The sequence below is a fragment of the Piliocolobus tephrosceles genome, chromosome 2 (genome assembly GCF_002776525.5).
Source record: "Piliocolobus tephrosceles isolate RC106 chromosome 2, ASM277652v3, whole genome shotgun sequence".
Lineage (NCBI taxonomy): Eukaryota > Metazoa > Chordata > Mammalia > Primates > Cercopithecidae > Piliocolobus > Piliocolobus tephrosceles.
The window spans coordinates 38,573,892-38,595,208 of record NC_045435.1 but is presented as its reverse complement, the minus strand read 5'-3'; the positions used below and the strand labels follow the sequence as shown (position 1 = coordinate 38,595,208).

Below are 21,317 nucleotides of genomic sequence, written 5' to 3'. Positions count from 1 at the left end.
ATTTTCCCCGAGTATTTCATTTTTATTGATGCTATTGTAATTGTTATTTTTTAGATTTCAGTTGTTCGTTGTTAATATGTAGAAATGCAGTTTAATTTTGTATACTGATCTCCTAAAGCTTGCTGAACTCACTTGTTAGTTCTAGTCCCTTTGTTATAGATTCCATTGGGTTTTTTACATAGGTAATCATGTCATCTACAGAAAAAAGTTTCCTTATTTTCCATTCTTATCTGGATGCCTTTTATTTCTTTAACTTGTTTGGTTGTATTGACTAGAACTTAATGGTGCAGTGTAGAATGAAAATAATAAAAACAGACCTATCTGTTTTATTCCTGACCTTAGGTGAAAAGTAGTGGGTCTTTCATTACTTATGATGTTAATTACAGGTTTTTCATATATAGTCATGTACTACATAACTGTGTTTCCATTAGCTATGGGCCATATATATGATGTGGTCCCATAAGATTATAATTACCTTATTTTTACTGTACCTTTACTATATTTTAATATGCAAATTTTTACCTTTGGGTTAAAAGTGCCTCCAGTGTTCAGTACAGTAACATGCTGTACAGGTTTGTAGCCTAGGAGCAGTAGGCTATATATCATATTGCCTAGGTGTGTAGTAGGCTCTTCCATCTAGGTTTGTGTAACTACAATCTGTGATGTTCACACAATGATGAAGTCGTCTGATGTATTTCTCAGACTCTTGTTAAGTGATACATGTGTATATTTTGTGAGATTAAGGAAGTTCTCTCTCTTTTTAAAAAGTTTGTATTTCTATGTATGTACTTACACAGTATACTAAGAAAAACTTTTTTTATAAAAATAGTTTCTTTAAAAACTTAAAAAAAATTTCATTGAGCCCAAAATGTCATATGACATTAAGGAAGTTCTCTTCTGTTCCTAGTTGAATAGATGTATAAACGTTTAGGGTTCTTACATCTTCTTGATTAATTGACTCCTTGATCATTATGAAATTACCTACTTTCTGATATATTATTTATCTTAAACCAACTTGTCTGACATTATAGTACAGTCACTCCAGCTTTCTGTTAGCTAGCGTTGGCTTTGAAACAGTTTCATTGATATTTAATTCACATACTGTACAATTCACCCACTTGAAGTGTGTAATTCAGTGTTTTTTAGTATATTCATAGAGTTCCAGAACTTCACCACAACCAATTTTAGAACATTTTTTGGTCACCCGCTAAAAAAACCCTTATGCCCATTAGCAGTCACTCACCATTCCCTCTGCTTCCCACTTAGCACCCCTCAACCCTCATCTGCTTTCTGTCTCTATAGATTTGCCTATTCTGGACATTTCATGTAAGTGGAATCATACAGTATATGTGGTCTTTTGTGATTGGTTTCTTTAACTTAGTAGAGTGTGTTACAGAGTGATCCATGTTGTAACATGTATTGGTACTTCATTCCCTTTTCTCACTAAATATTCCATTGTGCAGATATACCACTTTTTGTTTATTGATTCGGTTGTTGGACATTTGGATTAACTTTTTTACTATTGTGAATAATGCTACTGTGAACACCTACAAGTTTTTTTGTGGATGTATGTTTTTATTTCTATGTATGTGCTTACACAGTATGCTAAGTACAACTCTTAGTACAGTGTACTGAGAGTGCAATTGCTGGGTTATGTGGTAAATCTACATTTAATATTTTGTGGAACTGCCAACCTGTTTTCTACAAAAGCTGTGCCATTTTGCATTTTTATTAGCAATGTATGAAGGTTTCAGTTTCTCCACATTCTTGGAACACTTGTTATTATCTGTCTTTTTTGAGACAGGGTCTCCCTCTGTTGCCCAGGCTGGAGTGGAGTGGTGCCATCATAGTTCACTGCAGCTTTGAGATCCCAGGGTCAAGTGATCCTTCCACCTCAGCCTCCCAAGTAGCTAGGACTACAGGCACGTGCCACCGTGCCTGGCTAATTTTTTATTATTTTTTGTAGACACAGAGTCTTACTATATTGTCCAGGCTGGTCTCAAACTCCTGACCTCAAGTGATCCTCCTGCTTCAACCTCCCAAGGCACTAGGATTGCAGGTGTGAGGCACTGTGCCTGGCCTCAGTGGTTTCTTTTAAATACTTTTTTTTTTCTAATGAGAAAAGTTTAAAAAAAATTGTACCACATTATTACTAGTTCTGATGGACTTTATTCCTTTTTGTAGATCTGTATTTCATCTGGTGTTAGTTTCCTTCTATCTAAGGAACATCCTTTGACATTTTCTTACAGGACTGGCCTGTTGGTGATGAATTCATTCAGTTTGTGTGTGTCTGAAAAAAGTTTATTTCACTATTTTTATAAAGACCTTATTTAATTTTTTTAAAGCAGTTTTTGGTTCCCCTCAAAATTGAACAGATAGTACAGAGATTTCTTATATACTCTCTGCCCCCACATATGCATAGTCAGCATCCCCCATGGAATGGTACCTTTGTTATAATTAGTGAACCTACATTGACACATCATTGTCATTCAAAGTGTATGGTTTATATTAGAGTTTATTCCTGGTATTGTACATTCTGTGGGTCTGATATCACACAGAGTAGATTCCCTGCTCTAAAAATCTATGCTCTACCTGTTTGTCCTCCTTTCCCCCAGCCTCCAACAACTACTGATCTTTTTACTGTCTCTATAGTTTTGCTTTTTCCAGAATGTCATATAGCTGGAATCATGCAATGTGTATGCCTTTTGAGATTGGCCTCTTTCACTTAATAATATGTATTTAATGTTCCTCCATGTCTTTCCACGGCTTCATAGCTCATTTCATTTTAGTGTTGAATAATACTCCATTGTCTGGAGGCACCATAGTTTATCCGTTTACCTGCTGAAAGACGTCTTGGTTGCTTCTGAGTTTTGACAGTTAACGGATAAAACTATATACATTTGTGGGCAGGATTTTGTGTAGATAGACACTTTCAGTTTTTTTTTTTTTTTTTTTATGAATACCAAGGAATATTGTTGCTGATCTTTTGGAAGAGTATGTTTAATTTTTGTTGTTGTTGAGACGAAGTCTTGCTCTGTCACCTAGGCTGGAGTGCAGTGGCACGATTTTGGTTCACTGCAGCCTCTGCCTCCCAGGTTCAAGTGATTCTCCTGCCTCAGCCTCCCGAGTAGCTGGGATTACAGGCACCTACCACCACACCTGGCTAATTTTTGTATTTTTAGTAGAGACAGGGTTTCACCATGTTGCTCAGGCTGGTCTTGAATTCCTGACCTCAGGTGATCCACCTGCCTCGGCCTCCCAAAGTGCTGGGATTACAGGCATGACCCACCGCGCCTGGCCGAGTATGTTTAATTTTGTAACAAACTGCTAAACTGTCTTCCAAAGTGGCTGTACCATTTTGCCTTTTCTACTGGCAATGAATATGAGTTCCTGTTCCACAGCCTTGCCAGCATTTGGTGTTAGCAGTGGTTTTGGATTTTGGCCATTCTGATAGGTAGGTAGTGGTATCTCGTTTAGTTTGCGTTTCCCTGATAACATATAATATGGAATGCCTCTTCATATGCTTGTTTGCCATCTATAAATCTTCTTTAGTGAAGTGTCTGTAAAGGTCTTTGGCCCATTTTTAGGTGGGTGGTTTTCTTCTTAAGTTTTAAGTTTTTTTTATGTATTTTGAATACTAGTCTTTCATTAGATATTTTGCAGATATTTCTTCCCAGTCTGTGGCTTGTCTTTTCATTCTCTTGGTAGTGTCTTTCACAGAGCAGAATGTTTTAATTTTAACAAAGTTGAGCTTATCAGTTATTTCATGGATCATGCCTTTGGTGTTGTATCTAAAATATCATTACCAATCCTAGGAACTCCAGCGTTTCCCATGTATTACCTTGTAGGAGTTTTTCAGTTTTTTTTTTGGGAGGGGGATGGGGTTTTGCTCTTGTTGCCCAGGCTGGAGAGCAATGGCACAATCTTGGCTCACTGCAAACTCCACCTCCCGGATTCAAGCGATTCTCCTGCCTCAGCCTCCTGAGTAGCTGGGATTACAGATGCCTTCCATCACACCTGGCTAATTTTTTTTGTTGTTGTTTGGTTGGTTGGTTGGTTGGTTGGTTGAGATGGAGTCTCGTTCTGTAGCCGAGGCTGGAGTGCAGTGGCGCAGTCTTGGCTCACTGCAACCTCCGCCTCCTGGGTCCCGGTTCAGGCAGTTCTCCTGCCTCAGCCTCCTGAGTAGCTGGGATTACAGACATGTGCCAACATGCCTAGCTAATTTTTGTATTTTTAGTAGAGATGGGGTTTCCCCATGTTGGCAAGGCTGGTCTTGAACTCCTGACCTTGTGATCCACCTGCCTCAGCCTCCCCAAGTGCTGGGATTACAGGTGTGAGCCACTGCCCCGGCCTAATTTTTGTATTAATAGAAATGGAGTTTCACCATGTTGGTCAGGCTAGTCTTGAACTCCTGACCTCAGGTGATCCACCCACCTCAGCCTTCCAGAGTGCTGGGATTACAGGCATGAGCCAGTGTGCCTGACCTAGTTTTTTATTTTATTGCATTTAGGACTGTGATTTGTTTTGGGTTAATTTTTGTGAATGAAGGGTATAAGACCTGTGGTTTAGATTATTATTATTATTTTTGTCTGTGTGTGTCCAGTTGTTCCAGCACCATTTTCCCCCTTTGGACCTTTTATCTTCTTCTTCTTATTATTATTTTGAGACAGAGTCTCACTCTTGTCGCCAGGCTGGAGTGCAGTGGTGCCATCTTGGCTCACTGCAACCTCCGACTCCCTGGTTCAAGTAATTCTTCTGCCTCAGCCTCCTGAGTAGCTGGTGCCACCAGGCCTAGCTAATTTTTGTATTTTTAGTAGAGATGGGTTTCACCATGTTGGCCAGAATGGTCTCAATCTCCTGACATCGTGATTCCCCCACTTTGGCCACTGAAAGTGCTGGGATTTCAGGCATGAGCCATCACACCCGGCTTGGACCTTTTTTTTTTTATACGGATATTTCAATTGGCAAATAAAATTGTATATATTTATGGTGTACAATATGATGTTTTGAAATATGTGTATATTGTGGAATGGCTGAATCAAGCAAATTAATATACAGATCATCTCATATACCCATCATTTTGTGTTAAGCACACTTAAAATCTACAGTCTCAGCAGGATTTGTCTTTTTGAGACCAGGTCTTACTCTGTCACCCAGGCTGGAGTGCAGTGGTGTGATCGTGGCTTACCGTAGCCTGGAGCTCCCACCTTAGCCTTTCGAGTAGCTGGGACTACAGGCCAGTGCCACCCTGCCCAGCTGATTTTTTGCTTTTTTGTAGAGGCAGGGTCTTGCTATGTTGCCCAGACGAGTCTTGAACTCCTGGCCTCAAATGATCCTCTGTCCTCAGCCTTCGAAAGTGCTAGGATTACAGGTGTGAGCCACCATGCCTGGCTAATCTATTGTCTTAACAGTTTTCAAATGTACAATATACTGTTATGAACTATAGTCACCCTGTCGTACAATAGATCTCTTGAACTCACTCTTCCTAACTGAAATTTTGTATCCCTTCACCAACATCTATCCAGCCTTTCCTGTCCCCAACCCTCCACACTTATTAACAACCATTATACTCTCTACATCTATGAGTTTTGACTTTTTTAGATTCCACATAAAAGTGAGATGTTTATGTGGTCTTTCTGTGTCTGCCTTATTTCCTTAACATAATATCCTCTAGGTTCATCCATGTTGTTGAAAATGATAGGATTTCTTTCATTTTTAAGAACACTGGTCTGTTTTTAAGAACATTGGTCTGTACCACACTTTTTTGATCCATTCATCTGAGATGGACACTTAGGTTGATTCCATATCTTGGCTATTGTGAATAATGTTACAGTGAACCTGGTAGTGCAAATATCTCTTTGACATACTGACTTCCTTTCCTTTGGTTATGTGCCCAGTAGTGGGATTGCTGGATCATATGGTAATTTTAGTTTTTTTTGTGGAGCCTCCATACTATTTTTCATACTGACTATAATAAATTACATTCCCATCAGCAATGTGCAAGGGTTTCCTTTTCTCAGCATCCTCACCAACATGCCATCTTTCATCTTTTTGATGATTGTCATTCCAACAGGTATGAGGTAATACCTCATTATGGCTTCAATTTGTATTTCCCTGGTGATGAGTGATGGTGAGCATTTTTTCATATACCTATTGGCCATTTTATGTCTTCTTTTGAGAAATGTCTCTTTAAGTTCTTTCCCTATTTTAAAATCAGATTGTTTTCTTACTATTGAGTTATTTTTGAGTTCCTTATATATTTTGGATAGTAACCCCTTATCTGATGTACGGTTTGCAAATATTTTCTTCCGTTGCTTAAATTCTCTTCACTCTTTCGATTCCTCTGCTGTGCTTTTTAAAAAGTTTGATGTAACCCCATTTGTCTACCTGCTTTTGTTGCCTGTGCTTTTGGGGTCTCATCCAAAAAATCATTGCCTAGACCAGTGTCAAGAAGCTTTTTCCCTGTGTTTTACAGTTTCAGGTCTTACGTTTCAGTCTCTAATGCATATTGAATTAATTTTTGTTTATGGTGTGGGATAAGAGTTCAGTTTCTTTCTTGTGCACGTGGATATCTAATTTTTTGAGCCCCATTTATCGAACAGACTGTTCTTCCCCTATTGTGTGTTCTTGGCACCTTTGTAGAAAAATCAATCAATCATAAATGTGTGGATTTATTTCTGGGCTGTTTATTCTCTTTTATTGCTCTATGTGTTTGTTTTCATGCCAAGACCTTGCTGTTTTGATTACTATAGTGTGTAACATACAGTTGACCCTTGAACAAGGTCTTGAACTGCTTGGGTCCACTCATATGCAGACTTTCCCCTGCCTTCACCACTTCTGAGACAGCAAGACCAACCCTTCCTCTTCCCTCCTCCTCAGCTTACTCAACTTGAAGACGAGAAGATGAAGGCCCTTATGATGATCCACTTCCACTTTATGAATTGTAACTATATTTTCTCTTCCTTATGATTTTCTAAATATCATTTTCTTTTTTGTAGCTTACTTTATTGTAAGAATACAGCGTATAATATATATATCATGCAAAATGTATTAATTTAGTGTTTGTGTCATTGCTAAGACTTCCAGTCAATGGTAGCCTATTTGTAGTTAGGCTGTAGGAGAGTTAAAAGTTATACGCAGCTTTTTGACTGCATAGGGGATTGGCTCCCCTGATGCCTGTGTCATTTAAGGGTCAGTTGTATTTTGAAATCAGTCAGTGTGAAGCCTCCTCTGTTCATTTTTGCTCAAGATTGCTTTGGCTATTTGGGGTCTTTCGTGGGTCTGTATGAATTTTAGGATTTTAAAAAATTTCTGTGAGAAATGTCATTGGAATTTTGATAGAGGTTGCATTGAATCTGTAGATTGCTTTGGTTAGTATGAACATTTTAATACTGTTCTTCTAATTCGTGAACATAAGAGTATATTTCCATTCATTTATTTCAGTTTGTTTCATCTGTGTTTTATAAAGTTTTTAATGTACAGGTCTTCAGGTCTTTCACCTGTTTGGCTGAATTAACTCCTAAGTATTTTATTTTATTTTTGTAACCATTGTAAATGGAATTGTTTTCTTAATTTCTTTTTCAGATAGTTTGTTGTTGGTATATGGAAATGGTACACATTTTTGTTTATTGATTTTATATCCTGCAACTTTCCTGAATCCATGTATTATTTCTAACAGTTTATTGGTAGAGTCTTTAGAGTTCTTTCTATGTAAGATCATGTGTTCTGCAGTCAGGGACAGTTTCATTTCTTCCTTTTTAATTTAGATGCCTTTTATTTCTTTCTCTTGCCTAATTACTCTGGCTAGGACTTCCAACACTATGTCGAGTGAAGATGGCAAGAGTGGGCATCTTTGTCTTGTTTCTGATCTTAGAAGAAAAGCTTTCAACCTTTCACTGTTTAGTATCATGCTAACTGTCAGCTTGTCATATATGGCCTTTATTGTGTTGAGGTAAATTCTTTCTATACCTGATTTGTTGAGTTTTTATGAAAGGATGTTGAAATTTGTCTCGTGCTTTTTCTGCATCTATTGAGACAATCATATGTTTTTGTCCTTCGTTCTGTTAATGTGATTCACATTCATAGATTTGCGTATGTTGAACCATCCTTGTATCCCTGAGGTAAATCCTACATGTTCATATTGAATGATCCTTTTAATGTGCTGTTGAATTTTGTTAATATTTTGTTGAACTCCAGCACCGTTTATTGAAAAGACTACCTTTGCACTGTTGTATTTTATCTGTTTCTTTGTCAAAGATGATTGTACTAGATTTATGAGGTCTATTTCTGGGCTCTCTGTTCTGTTTCATTGATCTGTTTGTCTATTCTTTTGCCAGTACCATGCTGTCTTGCTTACAATAAAGCTTGAAGTTGGGTAGAGTCAGTCCTCTAACTTTGTTCTTTTCCTTCAGTATTTTCTTGGCTATTTTGGATCTTTTGCCTCTCCATATAAATTTTAGAATCATCTTGGTGATAGAAAATAACTTTCTGGGGTTGTAATCGCATTAAATATATAGGTCTAGTTGGGAAGCACTGACGTCTTGCCAATGTTGAGTCTTACTGTATAGACAGGAATAATACCTCTGCAGTTATTTAGGTCTTTGATTTGTTTCATCAGAGCTTTGTAGTTTTCCTCATAGAAATCTCATATATATTTTGTTAGATTCATACCTAAGTATTCTGTTTTTTGGAAGTATAATGTAAACGACACTGTTTTTAATTTCAAATTCCACTTGTTCATTGCTGGTGTATAGGAAAGCAGTTGAATTTTATGTATTAACCTTGTATCATGCAACCTTGCTATAATTGTTTATTAGTTCCAGAGGTTTTTTTCATTGATTCTTTTGAATTCTCCATGTGGACAACTATGTCATCTGAGAAAAAAAGATGGTTTTATTTCTTCTCTTCTCATCAGCATGCCTTTTTCCCTTTTCTTGTCTTAATGAATCCACTGGACTTGCAGTACAATGCTGAAAAGGAGTGGTGAGAGGAAATCTCCTTGTCTTGCTCCTGATCTTAGCAGAAAAGCTTCTATTTTCATACCATTTAAGTATGATGTTAGCTGTAGGTTTTTTCTGGATATTCCTTGTCAAGTTGAGGAATGAGAATTTTTAAAATCATGAATGGGTGTGGAATTTTTTTTCATATGCTTTATCTGCATCTGTTGATATGGTTGTGTGATTTTTCTTCCTTAGTTTGTTGATGTGATGGATTTTATTAATGATTTTCAAATGTGGGACCAGTAATTTACACCTGGGATAAATCCCACTTGATCATAGTATGTGATTCTTTTTATACATTGTTGGGTTTGTTTTGCTAATGTTCTGTTGAGGATTTTGCACCTGTGTTCATAAAACATGTTGGTCTGTAGTTTTCTTACAATGTCTCTGTCGAGTTTTGGAATACTCTGATGTTGGCCTCTACCGAATGACTTAGGAAGTATTCCTTCTGCTTCTATCTTGTGTAGGAGATGATAGAGAATGGGTATAATTTCTTTCCTAAGTGTTTTATAAAATTCACCAGCGAACCCATCTGGTCCTGGTGTTTTCTGTTTTGGAAGGTTATCATTGGTTCAGTTTCTTTAATACAGGCCTATTCAGATTGTTTCTTGTGTGAGTTTTTGGTAGTTTGTGGCTTTCGGGGAAGTGGTTCATTTTATCTAGGTGATAAAATTTGTAGCAATAGAATTGTTCATAGCATTCTTTTTTTATTTTTATATTTTTGAGACAGAGCCTCGCTGTTACCCAGGCTAGAGTGTAGTGGTGCCATCTTGGCTCACTGCAACCTCTGCCTCCTGGATCCAGGCGATTCTGGTGCCTCAGCCACCTGAGTTGCTGGGATTACAGGTGCCCGTCACTACACCTGGCTAATTTTTATATTTTTAGTGCAGACAGGGTTTTGCCATGTTGGCCAGGCTGGTCTTGAACTCCTGTCCTCAAGTGACCTGCCTGCCTCGGCCTCCCAAAGTGGTGGGATTACAGATGTGAGCCAGTATACTGTACCTGGCCAGTATTATTTTATTGTCCTTTTAATGTTCATGAGATTTGTAGTGATTTCTTTCTTTGATTTCTGATATTAGGAGTGTGTGTCCTCTTCTCTTTTTGCTAGTCTGCTTGGCTAGAGGTTTATGGTTTAATTGATCTTTTCAAAGAACAAGCTTTTGGTTTTTATCATTGATTTTTCTCTGTTGATTTCCTGTTTTCAGTTACATTGATATCTGCTCTTATTTTTATTCTTCTACTAACTTTAGATTTAATTCGCTGCTTCTTTTTCTGTTTTTTTAAGGTGATTTTAGATCTTTTGTCTTTTTTGGTAAATACATTCAATGCTATGAATTTCCCTCTAAGCACTGCTTTCACGTCATCCCACAGAATTTGATCAGTTGTGCCTTTATTTTCATTTAGCTCAAAATATTTTAAAATTTATCTTGAGATCTTTTTTTCGACCTATGTGTTATTAGAAGTGTGTTATTTAATCTCCCAAGTATTTGGGGTTTTTTTTTTTCCCAATTATATTTCTGTTACTGATTTGTAATTTAATTTTATTGTGGCCTGAGAGGAGACATTTTATGACTTGTTCTTTTGAATGTGTTAAGTTTTGTTTTATGGTCCAGAATGTGGTCTATCTTGATGAATATCCGATGTGAGTGTAAAAATGTGTGTTCTGTTATTTCTTCTGTGACATAATCTGTGGATGTTCATTATATTCAGTTGATTGATGTTGAGTTCAATTATGTTCTTACTGGTTTTCTCCCTGCTTGATCTGTCCATTTCTGATAGGCGTTGAAGTGTCCGACTATAATAGTGAATTCATTTATTTCTCCTTGCAATTCTGTCAGTTTTTGCCTACATAGACACTTTGTTGTTAGGCTTATGCACGCTAAGCGTTGTTATGTCTTTTTATCCTTATTTTTATGACCTTTTTATCCTTATTTTTATCCTTGATAACTTGCCTTATCTGCTGTGTCTGAAATTATTACAGATAACTCCACTTTCTTTTTTTGAGACAGAGTCTCGCTCTGTGGCCCAAGCTGGAGTGCAGGGGTGCAGTCTCAGCTCACTGTAACCTCTGTCTCTCAGGACATGCTCCACCATGCCTAGCTAATTTTTGTGTTTTTAGTAGAGATGGGGTTTCGCTATGTTGGCCAGGCTGGTCTTGAACTCTTGTCCTCATGTGGTCTGCCTGCCTTGGCCTCCCAAAGTGCTGGGATTACGGGCATGAGCCACCATGCCTGGCCAACTCTTCTTTCTTTTAATTGGTGTTAATATGATATATATTTCTCCATGTGTTTAATCTGTGTTTTTATTTAAAGTGGGTTTCTTGTAAACCACATCCAGTTGGTTCTTGTTTTTGTGATCCACTTTGACAATGTCTTTTAGTCTTTATTTTTTGCCAAAATGTTGATTTATTTAGAATATTGAACTGAATATTTCAGTCAATTAAATTGAAATCAGTGAAGGAATACATTGTATAAGCAAAATGATTTGCATTGTGGGACATACTGCGTACTTTCAAGGAATTGTGGGACTAAATGTAAAGGTGTAGAGTGATTATGTTGACAAATATAAAGGTATTTTATAGTTGACCTCTTCCATTTCCTGCCCTTACTGTCACCCCTGCATTGTATGCAGGCCCAACTTCTACATGTCAGAACCTGTGTTTCTTTACCTGAGGACTTTCTGTGACCACTGAATTCCAATTTTGCATCTGTGTAGCAGGTTGCAGGTACCAGAAAATTAACATTCCCCAACAACCTTGAACCAATGATGGAAGATGATGTATAAATAATACCCCAGTTCCCTCACCCCTGAATAAGATGACTCCAAGATGTATCTGACAATCTCTTTTAATTGATGCACTTAGACTATTGACAGTCAAAGAAATTGCAAAGATAGTTGGATTGATATTCACCGTATTCGTTACTGATTTCTATTTGTTACCCTTGTTTTTTTCTAGTTATGTCTTTCACTCTTTTTCTGCTTTTGTGGTTTTATTTGAGCATTTTATATGATTTCTATTTTCTCTTTCTTAGCATATCAGTTGTACTTTTTTACTTTGCTTAGTAGTTATCCTAGAATGTCTTAGATTGTAAATGTATATTTACAACTACCTCAAATATGCTTCAAAATAACACTATATACTTCTTCACAGGTAGTGTATCTTACTATGAGATAATCCTGTTTCTCCCTTCCATTCCTTGTATCATTGCTGTTACTCATTTAACTTACACAGAAATGTATGTAATCTTATGTATATTTACATTAGCATACATAATCAAATGCATTGTTGCTATTTTAAACGAAATTTTACCTGCTAAATCAATTTTTAAAATGTTGTAATTTTACATTCACTTATTGATTCTTTGATGTTCTTCCTTTATGTAGATCTAAGTTTCTGACCTATATCATTTTCCTTTTTGCTAAAGAATTTCGTTTAACATTTCTTGGAAAGCAGGTCTACTGACAATAGATTTCCTTAGTATTCTGAAAAAAATCTTTATTTCATCTCTTCACTTTTGAAGGATGATTTTGCAAGGTTCAGAGTTTCTAGTTTGGTGGTTTTCTCTCTCAACACTTCAAATATTTCACTTCACTTTCTTCTGGCATGTGTGGTTATCATTCTTATCTTTATTCATGTGTAAGTACAGTGTTTTTCCCCCTGTCTTTTAGGATTGTTTTTCCTTTATTTCTGATTTTCTGTTGTTTGAAAATTATATCCCTAGGTTTAGTGGGATTTTTTTGGCCTTTGTCCAGCTTGGTGTTCTCTGGGCTTCCTGTGGTTTTGTTCCCAGACCAAACTGAGGGTTGGGCTGCTATTTCTCATGGCCCAATAACGAGATTGCAGATGAACTGGGGAGGAAGAGAATTTTTATTTTTGTAACCGGTTACAGGGAGAAGGCCTAGAAATTATTGCCAGACCAACTCAAAATTACAAAGTTTTCTAGATATTATATGCCTTTTTAAGCTATATGTCTACGTGTAAGTGTGTATTCATCTGAAGACATAAGTGATTAACTTCTTTTAATCTGTAACTAAGGTCCGAGTCTTGAAGATCTTCCTCTGGAGTCTCAGTAAATTTACTTAATCCAGGTACTGGGGTGATTACCCTTATCTTGTCTCCTGCTCAGGGAGGTTTGTTGCGTTCTTTCAGACCTCCAATAAACCTGTTTGTGGAGGCCTGGGGAGTTTCTTTGTTATGCTTTAAGGCCCAGGAAAGGCCCAGGTAAAACTCTTGGTGGGCTTTTGTTACATTCCAGCCTTTGTATAAGGGCACTGACTTTTTTTAGCTTTTAATATTTAACTTAACCACTCAGTCAGTACTGCAACAGTTGTTATGGAGCCCTGCATTAGTGAGCCGTGGCCTGCCACAGTTTGGTGTCTGATACTAATTTGGGGGAAATTCTCCGTCATTATTGTGTCAAATATTTCTTTTGTTCTTTCCTCTCCTCCTGATATTTCCATTCCATGTTTATTATACCATTTGTAGTTGTTTCAGTTCATAGATACTCTATTCTACTTTTGTCGTCCTTTTTCTGTTTTGTTTTCAGTTTTAAAGATTTTGAATGAGATTTCCTTAAGCTCAGAGATTATTTCTGTAGCTGTGTCTTGTTTACTGAAAAGTCGATCAAAGGCATTCTTCATTTCTGTTGTTTTTGATCTCTTGCATTTTTTTAGTTCTTTCTTAGAATTTCCATCTCTTTCCTTGCATTGCCTATCTGTTCTTGTATGCTGTCCACTTTATTCATTTAAAGCCCTCGGCATATTAATCGTAGTTTCAAATTCTTGGTCCGATAATCCCAATATCATTGCCGTAGCTGAATCTGGTTCTGATACTTGCTCTGTCGCTTTAAAATGTGTTTTCTTTCTTTTAGTATGCCTTGTATTTTTTTCTTGATAGCTGGACATGTACTGGGTAAAAGAAACTACTGTTAAATAGGTCTTCAGTAGGGGTTTTAGTATTAGAGTAATGCTGATCTCCTAGAATGAGTTGGGAAGTACTATATCTGCTTCTGTCTTCTGGAAGAATATGATTATGTGCTGATTAGTAGTAAGTTAAATCTCAGAGGGAACTTCCTGTAGATCTTGGATATTCTCTCTGTGTTGTACTCTGCCTTGCGAATTTTAGGTCTCTTGGCCTTCTCAGCTCTGAACTGTATTTCCTCAAATTCAAGGAGCATCTAAACTCTGTTTGAGTTTACCTTCCCTGCAGTGCAGCCTGGAACTGTCTGCGTAGTAATCTCAGGCAGTAATGGGGCTTATCTTGGGTGTTGCTTTCTGAGAGATCACTGCTCTGTGCTTCTTGTTGTCCAATGGCTGAAACATTATTTTATGTATTTTGTCTGTTTTCAGTTGTTTAGGGTGAGAGAGGGTAAGTTACTGTTACTGCATCATGGCTTAATGAATAAATGTGCTGCCCAGGATTCATAAGAATATAATGGTAATCTCCCTAGTTGGCTGACTTTGGAGAGAACTAGTCTCCTTTGCCTATACAAATTAACGGGGCTGCTTTAAAGGTAGTGCTTAAGCAGTCATCATTTGTTGCCACTGGTTGCTGGATAGGTTGGGAAGGTCAGAAGCCTCAGTCCACCGTCTTTGGAGATTAGGAGGGAAGTATTAAGTCATTTGAACATAGTTTTTATTTTCATTTTCCCTGGTACGTTGTTAGGACTGTCCTGATGTATACTTTACATAAAGGAATGAGGAAAATGTCCAAGCATGACCCAGCTCCTTTTTCCAACTTTTTTTTTTTTCATGTCATGTAGTATCAGTCCTCTCTTAGTAAGTTTTACCTTATCAAGTGTTGTTTATAACACATTGTGATAGTTAATTGTATTTGATTATAAGACTATGGAGAAATCTGAAATGGTTACTCATCAGTAAAAGCCGATGGCTTTAGAATTTTAAAAATGATTTTCAAAGACTCCACTTTGAATGGGGTGCCTAGTAGTTGAATGTTGAACTCCCTTGTGTTAGAATTTACATTTACATTACTACCAATCTTTTATATTTCAGTTATTCAAGCGGAGAAATGTTGCTACAGCAGAAGAGGAAACAGAAGAAGAAGTTATGTCAGATGGAGGCTTTCATGAGGCCCAGATCAATAACATGGAGATGGCACCAGTAAGATAATGAACTCTTTTTGGTGTTTTTGTGATGAAGATATGAGATGTAGATTTCCTTTTGAGTTTTAAAAAAAGGTTAGATGGCTACAAAAAGTGCTTGGCATTTCATTTTTAAAAAGAATATGCTTAATTTCATGGTTCATTAAATGTTTATTATATTTTCGATAAAGTGCAGTTAAACTATAAGGATTAATTCTGCTATAAAAACTTATAAAGCTAATTATAAGGTAAAATTGTTCTTTAAAAGTTGAATAGTAATAGATACCTTATTTATTTATTTATTTATTTTTGAAGAGACAGAGTCTTGCTGTGTTGCCCAGGTTGGAGTGCAGTGGTGCAATCATAGGTCATTGCAATCTCGAACTCCTGGGCTTAAGTGATCCTCCTGCCTTAGCCTTCCAAATAGCTGAGACTACAGGCATGTGCCACCATGACTGGCAAATAAATTTTTTGTGGAGACGGGATCTCACTGTGTTGCCCAGGTGAACTCTTGGCCTCAAGTGATCCTTTTGCCTTGGCCTCCCAAAGTACTAAAATTACAGACTTGAGCCATCATACCCAGCCACAAGAGATACTTTAAAGAAAATAATGATTTTTTAATTCATTTACAAAATTGACCTGTTTGTATGATTTAAAAACTTGATTCCACATCAGAACTGTTGGATTTTTCTGTTGTAAACCATTTTGTTACTTTTTTGAAGTTAACATGAAGAGATAAAAGTCATGCTTTATTTGTATGGATTAGACCTATCTAGATTTAATTTTTATTTATTCTTTCTGAGAACTTTTGTATATTAAAATGTTCCCTTCTCCCCCACCTTTTTTTTTTGGTAAATGGTGGCGTACTCTTCATAGTATTTTGTCGTTTTTGTTTTTATTTCATTTCATTGATTTCCAGTTTACATGAACCAACTTTCTTTGAGAGTTGGGGGGCAGTAGTAGTATTTCCTTTGGAATTCATACAGACATAGCCAATGCCATCATTTTGTAATGAAAGTTTCTAGGCCCTTCAGAAAGCCAGTCTTTCCAATTTTTTAAAAGAGGAACTGTTAAGTGAATATAAAGTGTTTTATGGATTGTGTTAGGGTTCTCCAGAGAAACAGAACTAATGAGAGAAAAAAATTTAGTTTAAGAAAGTGGCTCATGTCTTTGGGAACTGGCAAGTGTGAAATCTATAGGGCATACTGGCCCAGTATAAATTCAGGTTAAGAGTTGATGTTGTTGAATCCCTTTTTCTTCAGAAAACCTAGTCTTTGCTCTTAAGGGTTTCAACTGATTGGATGAGGCCAACTTGCATTATGGGGCCGTCTACATCAAGCATACTGGTTTAAATTTTAATCACATCTAAAAATTAACTCTCACTGCAACATCTGGACTGGTGTTTGATTAGATAACTGGATACCAGGATATCATAATCCAGTCAAGTTGACACATAAAATTAACCATCATAGTCTACCCCTTGCCAGTTGGTATCCATACACATCTCCTTACACCATATGCTTTGTCTCAAATAAAGGTAACAGCAAAGCTGTAGCTCATCTAAGATTACAACTTTTTTTTTTGAGACGGGAATCTTGGTCTGTCACCCAGGCTGGAGTGTAGTGGTATGATCTCGGCTCACCGCAACCTCTGCCTCCCGGATTCAAGTGAATCTCCTGCCTCAGCCTCCTGAGTAGCTGGGACTACAGGTGCGCGCCACCATCCCCAGCTAATTTTTTGTATTTTTAGTAGAGATGGGGTTATTCACCATATTGGCCAGGTTGGTCTCGAACTCCTGACCTCGTGATCCACCCGCTTTGACCTCCCAAAGTGCTGGGAATACAGGCGTGAGCCACCACATCCAGCCAGATGACAACTTTCTTTTGTGCAACTGAAAATATATGGATGGTTCTTGACTTAAGAGGGTTCACATCAGGATTTTTCAACTTTACAGTGGTGTGAAAGCGATATGCAATCAGTAGAAACTGTATTTGGAATACCCATACAGTCACTCTGTTTCTCATTTTCAGTACAGTGACTATCTCATGTAAATTACATGAGATAGTCAGCACTTTATTATAAAATAGGCTTTGTGTTAGATCATTTGTTCAGCTTAGGCTAATGTACATGTTCTGAGCATATTTAAGATGGGCTAGGCAATGAAGTTTGGTAGGTTGGGTGTATTAAGTGTATTTTTTACTTATGATGTTTTCAACTTATGATGGATTTAGTGGGGCATAACCCCATTCATTGTAAGTTGAGGCACATCTGTAGTTACTCTGCAGAAGAGGATGCAAAATCTTTGGGTGATGTTCACTCCTGTCCTTGATAGCCTGTGACTTAAATATTATAATGTAAAGTTAACAGTACTTGAATAGTGTGATGTAAAGTCAGTACAGCTTGCTATAAGAGGATAAGAGAGGGAAGAAAAAGATATTTGCTTAGTGTGTGTGTGTGTGTGTGTGTGTGTGTGTGTGTATATATATATGAATGTGTTTATGAAACATATTCATAAATCATACAGAAACCTTTAGGAATCAGTCTTGCAGTTTTGAAAATACTTTTCTGATTCTTGAGTAGAATGCTTCATATATTCCCCTATGAGGATTTTTAGATATTGCTTACCAGTCATCCAGCATTTGCAGCTTAGTGCAGCTTTCCTCACAATTCATCTTGTTGACTGTTACCCTTCATGAAATAAGAACTTTGTTTCTTTGTGACAAATAATCAATCCTGAGAAGAAAATTAACTGCTAATACTGGGGATGAGTTATGGTGGGAAATGGAAACATTCTAATAAAGCAAGGAGGTAGTGGGAAACTGGAAAGTTTTAATATAACAAGAAATAAATTTTAAATAAGTTTAAGAGTCAGCTGTTGAATTTGTCAGTGGCTAGATTTATACAGAACCACTCTGTATACTCATTCAATAAATACTGCAGAGCATTTGCAGTACACCAGCCCTCAGTGTGATAGAGTGGTAAGACAGACAGAGTCTTGGGCTTACAAGGAGGTTACAGTATACTGGAGGAACACAGAAAAATAGCTGGGAGTGTAATAAGGGCTGGGCATACAATTGAAATAGGGTGATGTGATAGAGTGGCTGCTTTAGGCTTGGAGGTCTTGAAAAGCCATCTTTTAAAACTTAACATTTAATTTTGATAACAAAGAATAGCCAGCTATGTGATGAACAAGGAGGGGAAGAGCAATAAGCTCCTTGTCTTATTATTTACTAGTAAGATTACTTTCTACTGTGAGCTTTTTAATGATAGAGAATTTGGCTTCATTATATTATTAATCATCTTACACATTTCTACATGTAAAGATTGTCCTACCTTTGTGTAACTTCTGGGGAAGTATGATTAACTTAATAACTTGGCCATGATATCTGTTATCTTTGTTTCCTTTGAATTAAGGTTGATAATGTATTATATGTTCTTTTTGTTTGTGATCCCAGGGTGGTGTCATCACTTCTGACATGATTGAAATGATATTTTCCAAAAGCCCAGAGCAACAGCTTTCAGCAACACAGAAATTCAGGAAACTGCTTTCAAAAGGTGAGCTATGAATATGTTGAGTATATTTTTTCATCTCTCTACAAAATTACTTTCCCATAATCTGTTTTTCATACCATAGATAATTTGTTTTGGAGTATATTTATCAATAAAAGGATAAAAATGTAGACATACATGTAATTGTGAACCATGCCCAAATTTTAAGTTTCCTATGTATTTGTGGGATCTTACTAGTATCAGAAAGCAAAATTATTTTCATTTTTAGGTTATTTTATAAAAGACCTTAAGGAGAATAGTAGTCAGTATCTCATGTTAATTCAAATTGAGAGATTAACTTTTTTTTAATAGAGTAACTTTAAAAATATTCCTTAAAAGAGCTATGATTGTTGATTTTAATGTCAGCAGTTTACCAGTGAAAGTTAAGAATGCATTTACTGGTAGGCAGGGTGATTACTTTTTTTTTAAAGACGGATCTGTCACCAGGCTGGAGCACAGGCTGGGCACGATCTCGGCTCACTGCAATCTCCAACTCCCTGGTTCAAGCAATTCTTCTGCCTCAACCTCCTGAGTAGCTGGGATTACAGTTACATGCCACCACGCCCAGCTAATTTTTTTTTTTTTTTTTTTGTATTTTTAGTAGAGATAGGTTTTCACCATGTTGGCCAGGATGATCTCGATCTCCTGGCATCATGATCCGTCTGCTTCTGCCTCCCAAAATGCTGGGATTACAGGCATGAGCCACTGCGCCCAGCCAGTAGTTACTTTTTTTGGTATAATTAGTGTAGAATGGAATCTGATATTTGTTATCAACCTGGGCAAGTAAAAAGAATTCTGAACCAGATTATAATGTTGATAGTAAATTTTAAACCCTCCAGGATTAAGTTATGGTTGTTTAGAGTCATTGGTGATTAAAAAAAATTTAATATATCCCTTGAGGTTAAGTGGAATAAAAAGCTACCACTATAGACAAAAAAAAAAAAAAAAATTGTCTTTTGCAGACTGCTTATTAAAAATATTTGAAGGAAATGTATACTTCCTCACCCCTTTAAAAAAAGTCTTATCTCTTTCAACATGCTAAACCTAATGGTTTTCTTCTGTAATGTGGTTTTTTTTTTTTAAGGGCTTTCACCATTCTACTACCTTTCTGCAGGTATTCTAGTTTGCCAGCATCACTCTTAAAAATGTGGTAACTAGAATCCAGTATTTCAGATACGTTGTTATTAATTTAGGTTATGGTGAGAGGTTACCTTCTTTGCCCTAAGAGTGTCTATTTTGATAATGTAGTCCAAGGTAGCTAGTTATTTTGATAGTTGTAGCATAGTAATATTTTACTGAATTTTAAGCAAACTAAACTCCCTAGTGCTTTTCTTCATGAACTGTTGTAGGTTTTGTTTGTGAAGTCATGTAGATTTTTTAAAATTGTGTTTTAAACAACTTAAATGCTTTATTTCTGTTTTTTGTTGTTGTTATTGTTGCCTATTCTGACTTACTGTTGTTCTTTTTCTGTGTTATTTCTGTAACTCAGCGTATTAGCTAGTTTATTGTAATCATCAAATTTGTTCTTTGTGTTTATCTGAGTGGTTAATAGAAATGTTGAACCAGGTAAATGACATGTCATTAGAGTCCTCTCCAAATTAACATTGAACCGTTAATCATCTCTTTCAGTAAGGCCATTGACTTGGGTAAGAGTCTCCCTAGTAGTATGGTGATCTAATTGCCGGTTTTCTGGCATTGCCACATGCATATTATCAGTAACTTTGTCAGTCTCTGACTGAAGTTACTAATCTGATTGTCTATGACATTTCCTTCCTATTTGCCTTATAAGTTTTTATTGAGTGACATCATTTATAGGATACTGTATTATGAATGAAAGTGAGATTAAGTTGGCAAGTCAGTCTTCGTAAATTCTTGCTAGCTCCTACAGATACACAATTAAATTCTGCAGGCCTACTGAGAATCTTGTAATGCAGTTCCTTAAGACGATTTACAGCAGACAAGAGCAGTTAGACTTAAAACCCATGTATAGGAAACAGGCTAGAAGGAAGTATACCAGAACAGTAACAATGGTCTTTTGAGGGTTTTTTTGCCCCCTGCTTCCTAGGTTTTCTAAAAAGTGGATGCAGTAATTTTAATTTTTAAGAATTCTTCCCATCCGTTATTCCCATATTGAGACTTGTCTTCATTGTGAAACCTTTCAGACTACCCTATCCTCAAAGTGATAAACCGAATTTGACATTTTATTTGTTTTGGATAGATTTCGAACATGAGAGATGGTAAATGGAGGGAGGGATATTAAGGAGTTTTGAGTGTCAAGTTCTTGCATTGAAATCAAAGGACTTTTTTTTTTCTTTTATTTTATGGGGAAACAGAACCGAACCCTCCTATTGATGAAGTTATCAGCACACCAGGAGTAGTGGCCAGGTTTGTGGAGTTCCTCAAACGAAAAGAGAATTGTACACTGCAGGTGCGAATAATTTTTATTTATTGCCTCATAACTTAATTCCCTTTGAAAATTTTTATTTTGTACACAAATTTGTTACTAATTTTTATCTGTATGAAGAATTAAGTTTGTTTATAATGATATTCCTGACAACTGCATTGCAAGCTGCTTTTATAGCTTTGTTAACATGTAGGCCTTCGTTATACTCTTTATAATTCTTGTCATTTTTAATCATTTAAAATGTTTTTTGATTGTGGATAATAC

At 36.6% G+C, this 21,317-nt stretch overlaps 1 protein-coding gene across 1 annotated transcript in view; it reads left to right on the top strand.

The window, feature by feature from the left end:
* The window catches only part of KPNA1 (karyopherin subunit alpha 1), a 93,220-nt gene that overhangs the window by 32,906 nt on the left and 38,997 nt on the right, over window positions 1-21,317 (top strand). The window contains exons 3-5 of the mRNA XM_023214665.2: window positions 15,012-15,119; window positions 18,556-18,655; window positions 20,983-21,077. Of these exons, the coding sequence (XP_023070433.1) occupies window positions 15,012-15,119; window positions 18,556-18,655; window positions 20,983-21,077 (303 nt within the window). The remainder of the gene's footprint in view (window positions 1-15,011; window positions 15,120-18,555; window positions 18,656-20,982; window positions 21,078-21,317) is intronic.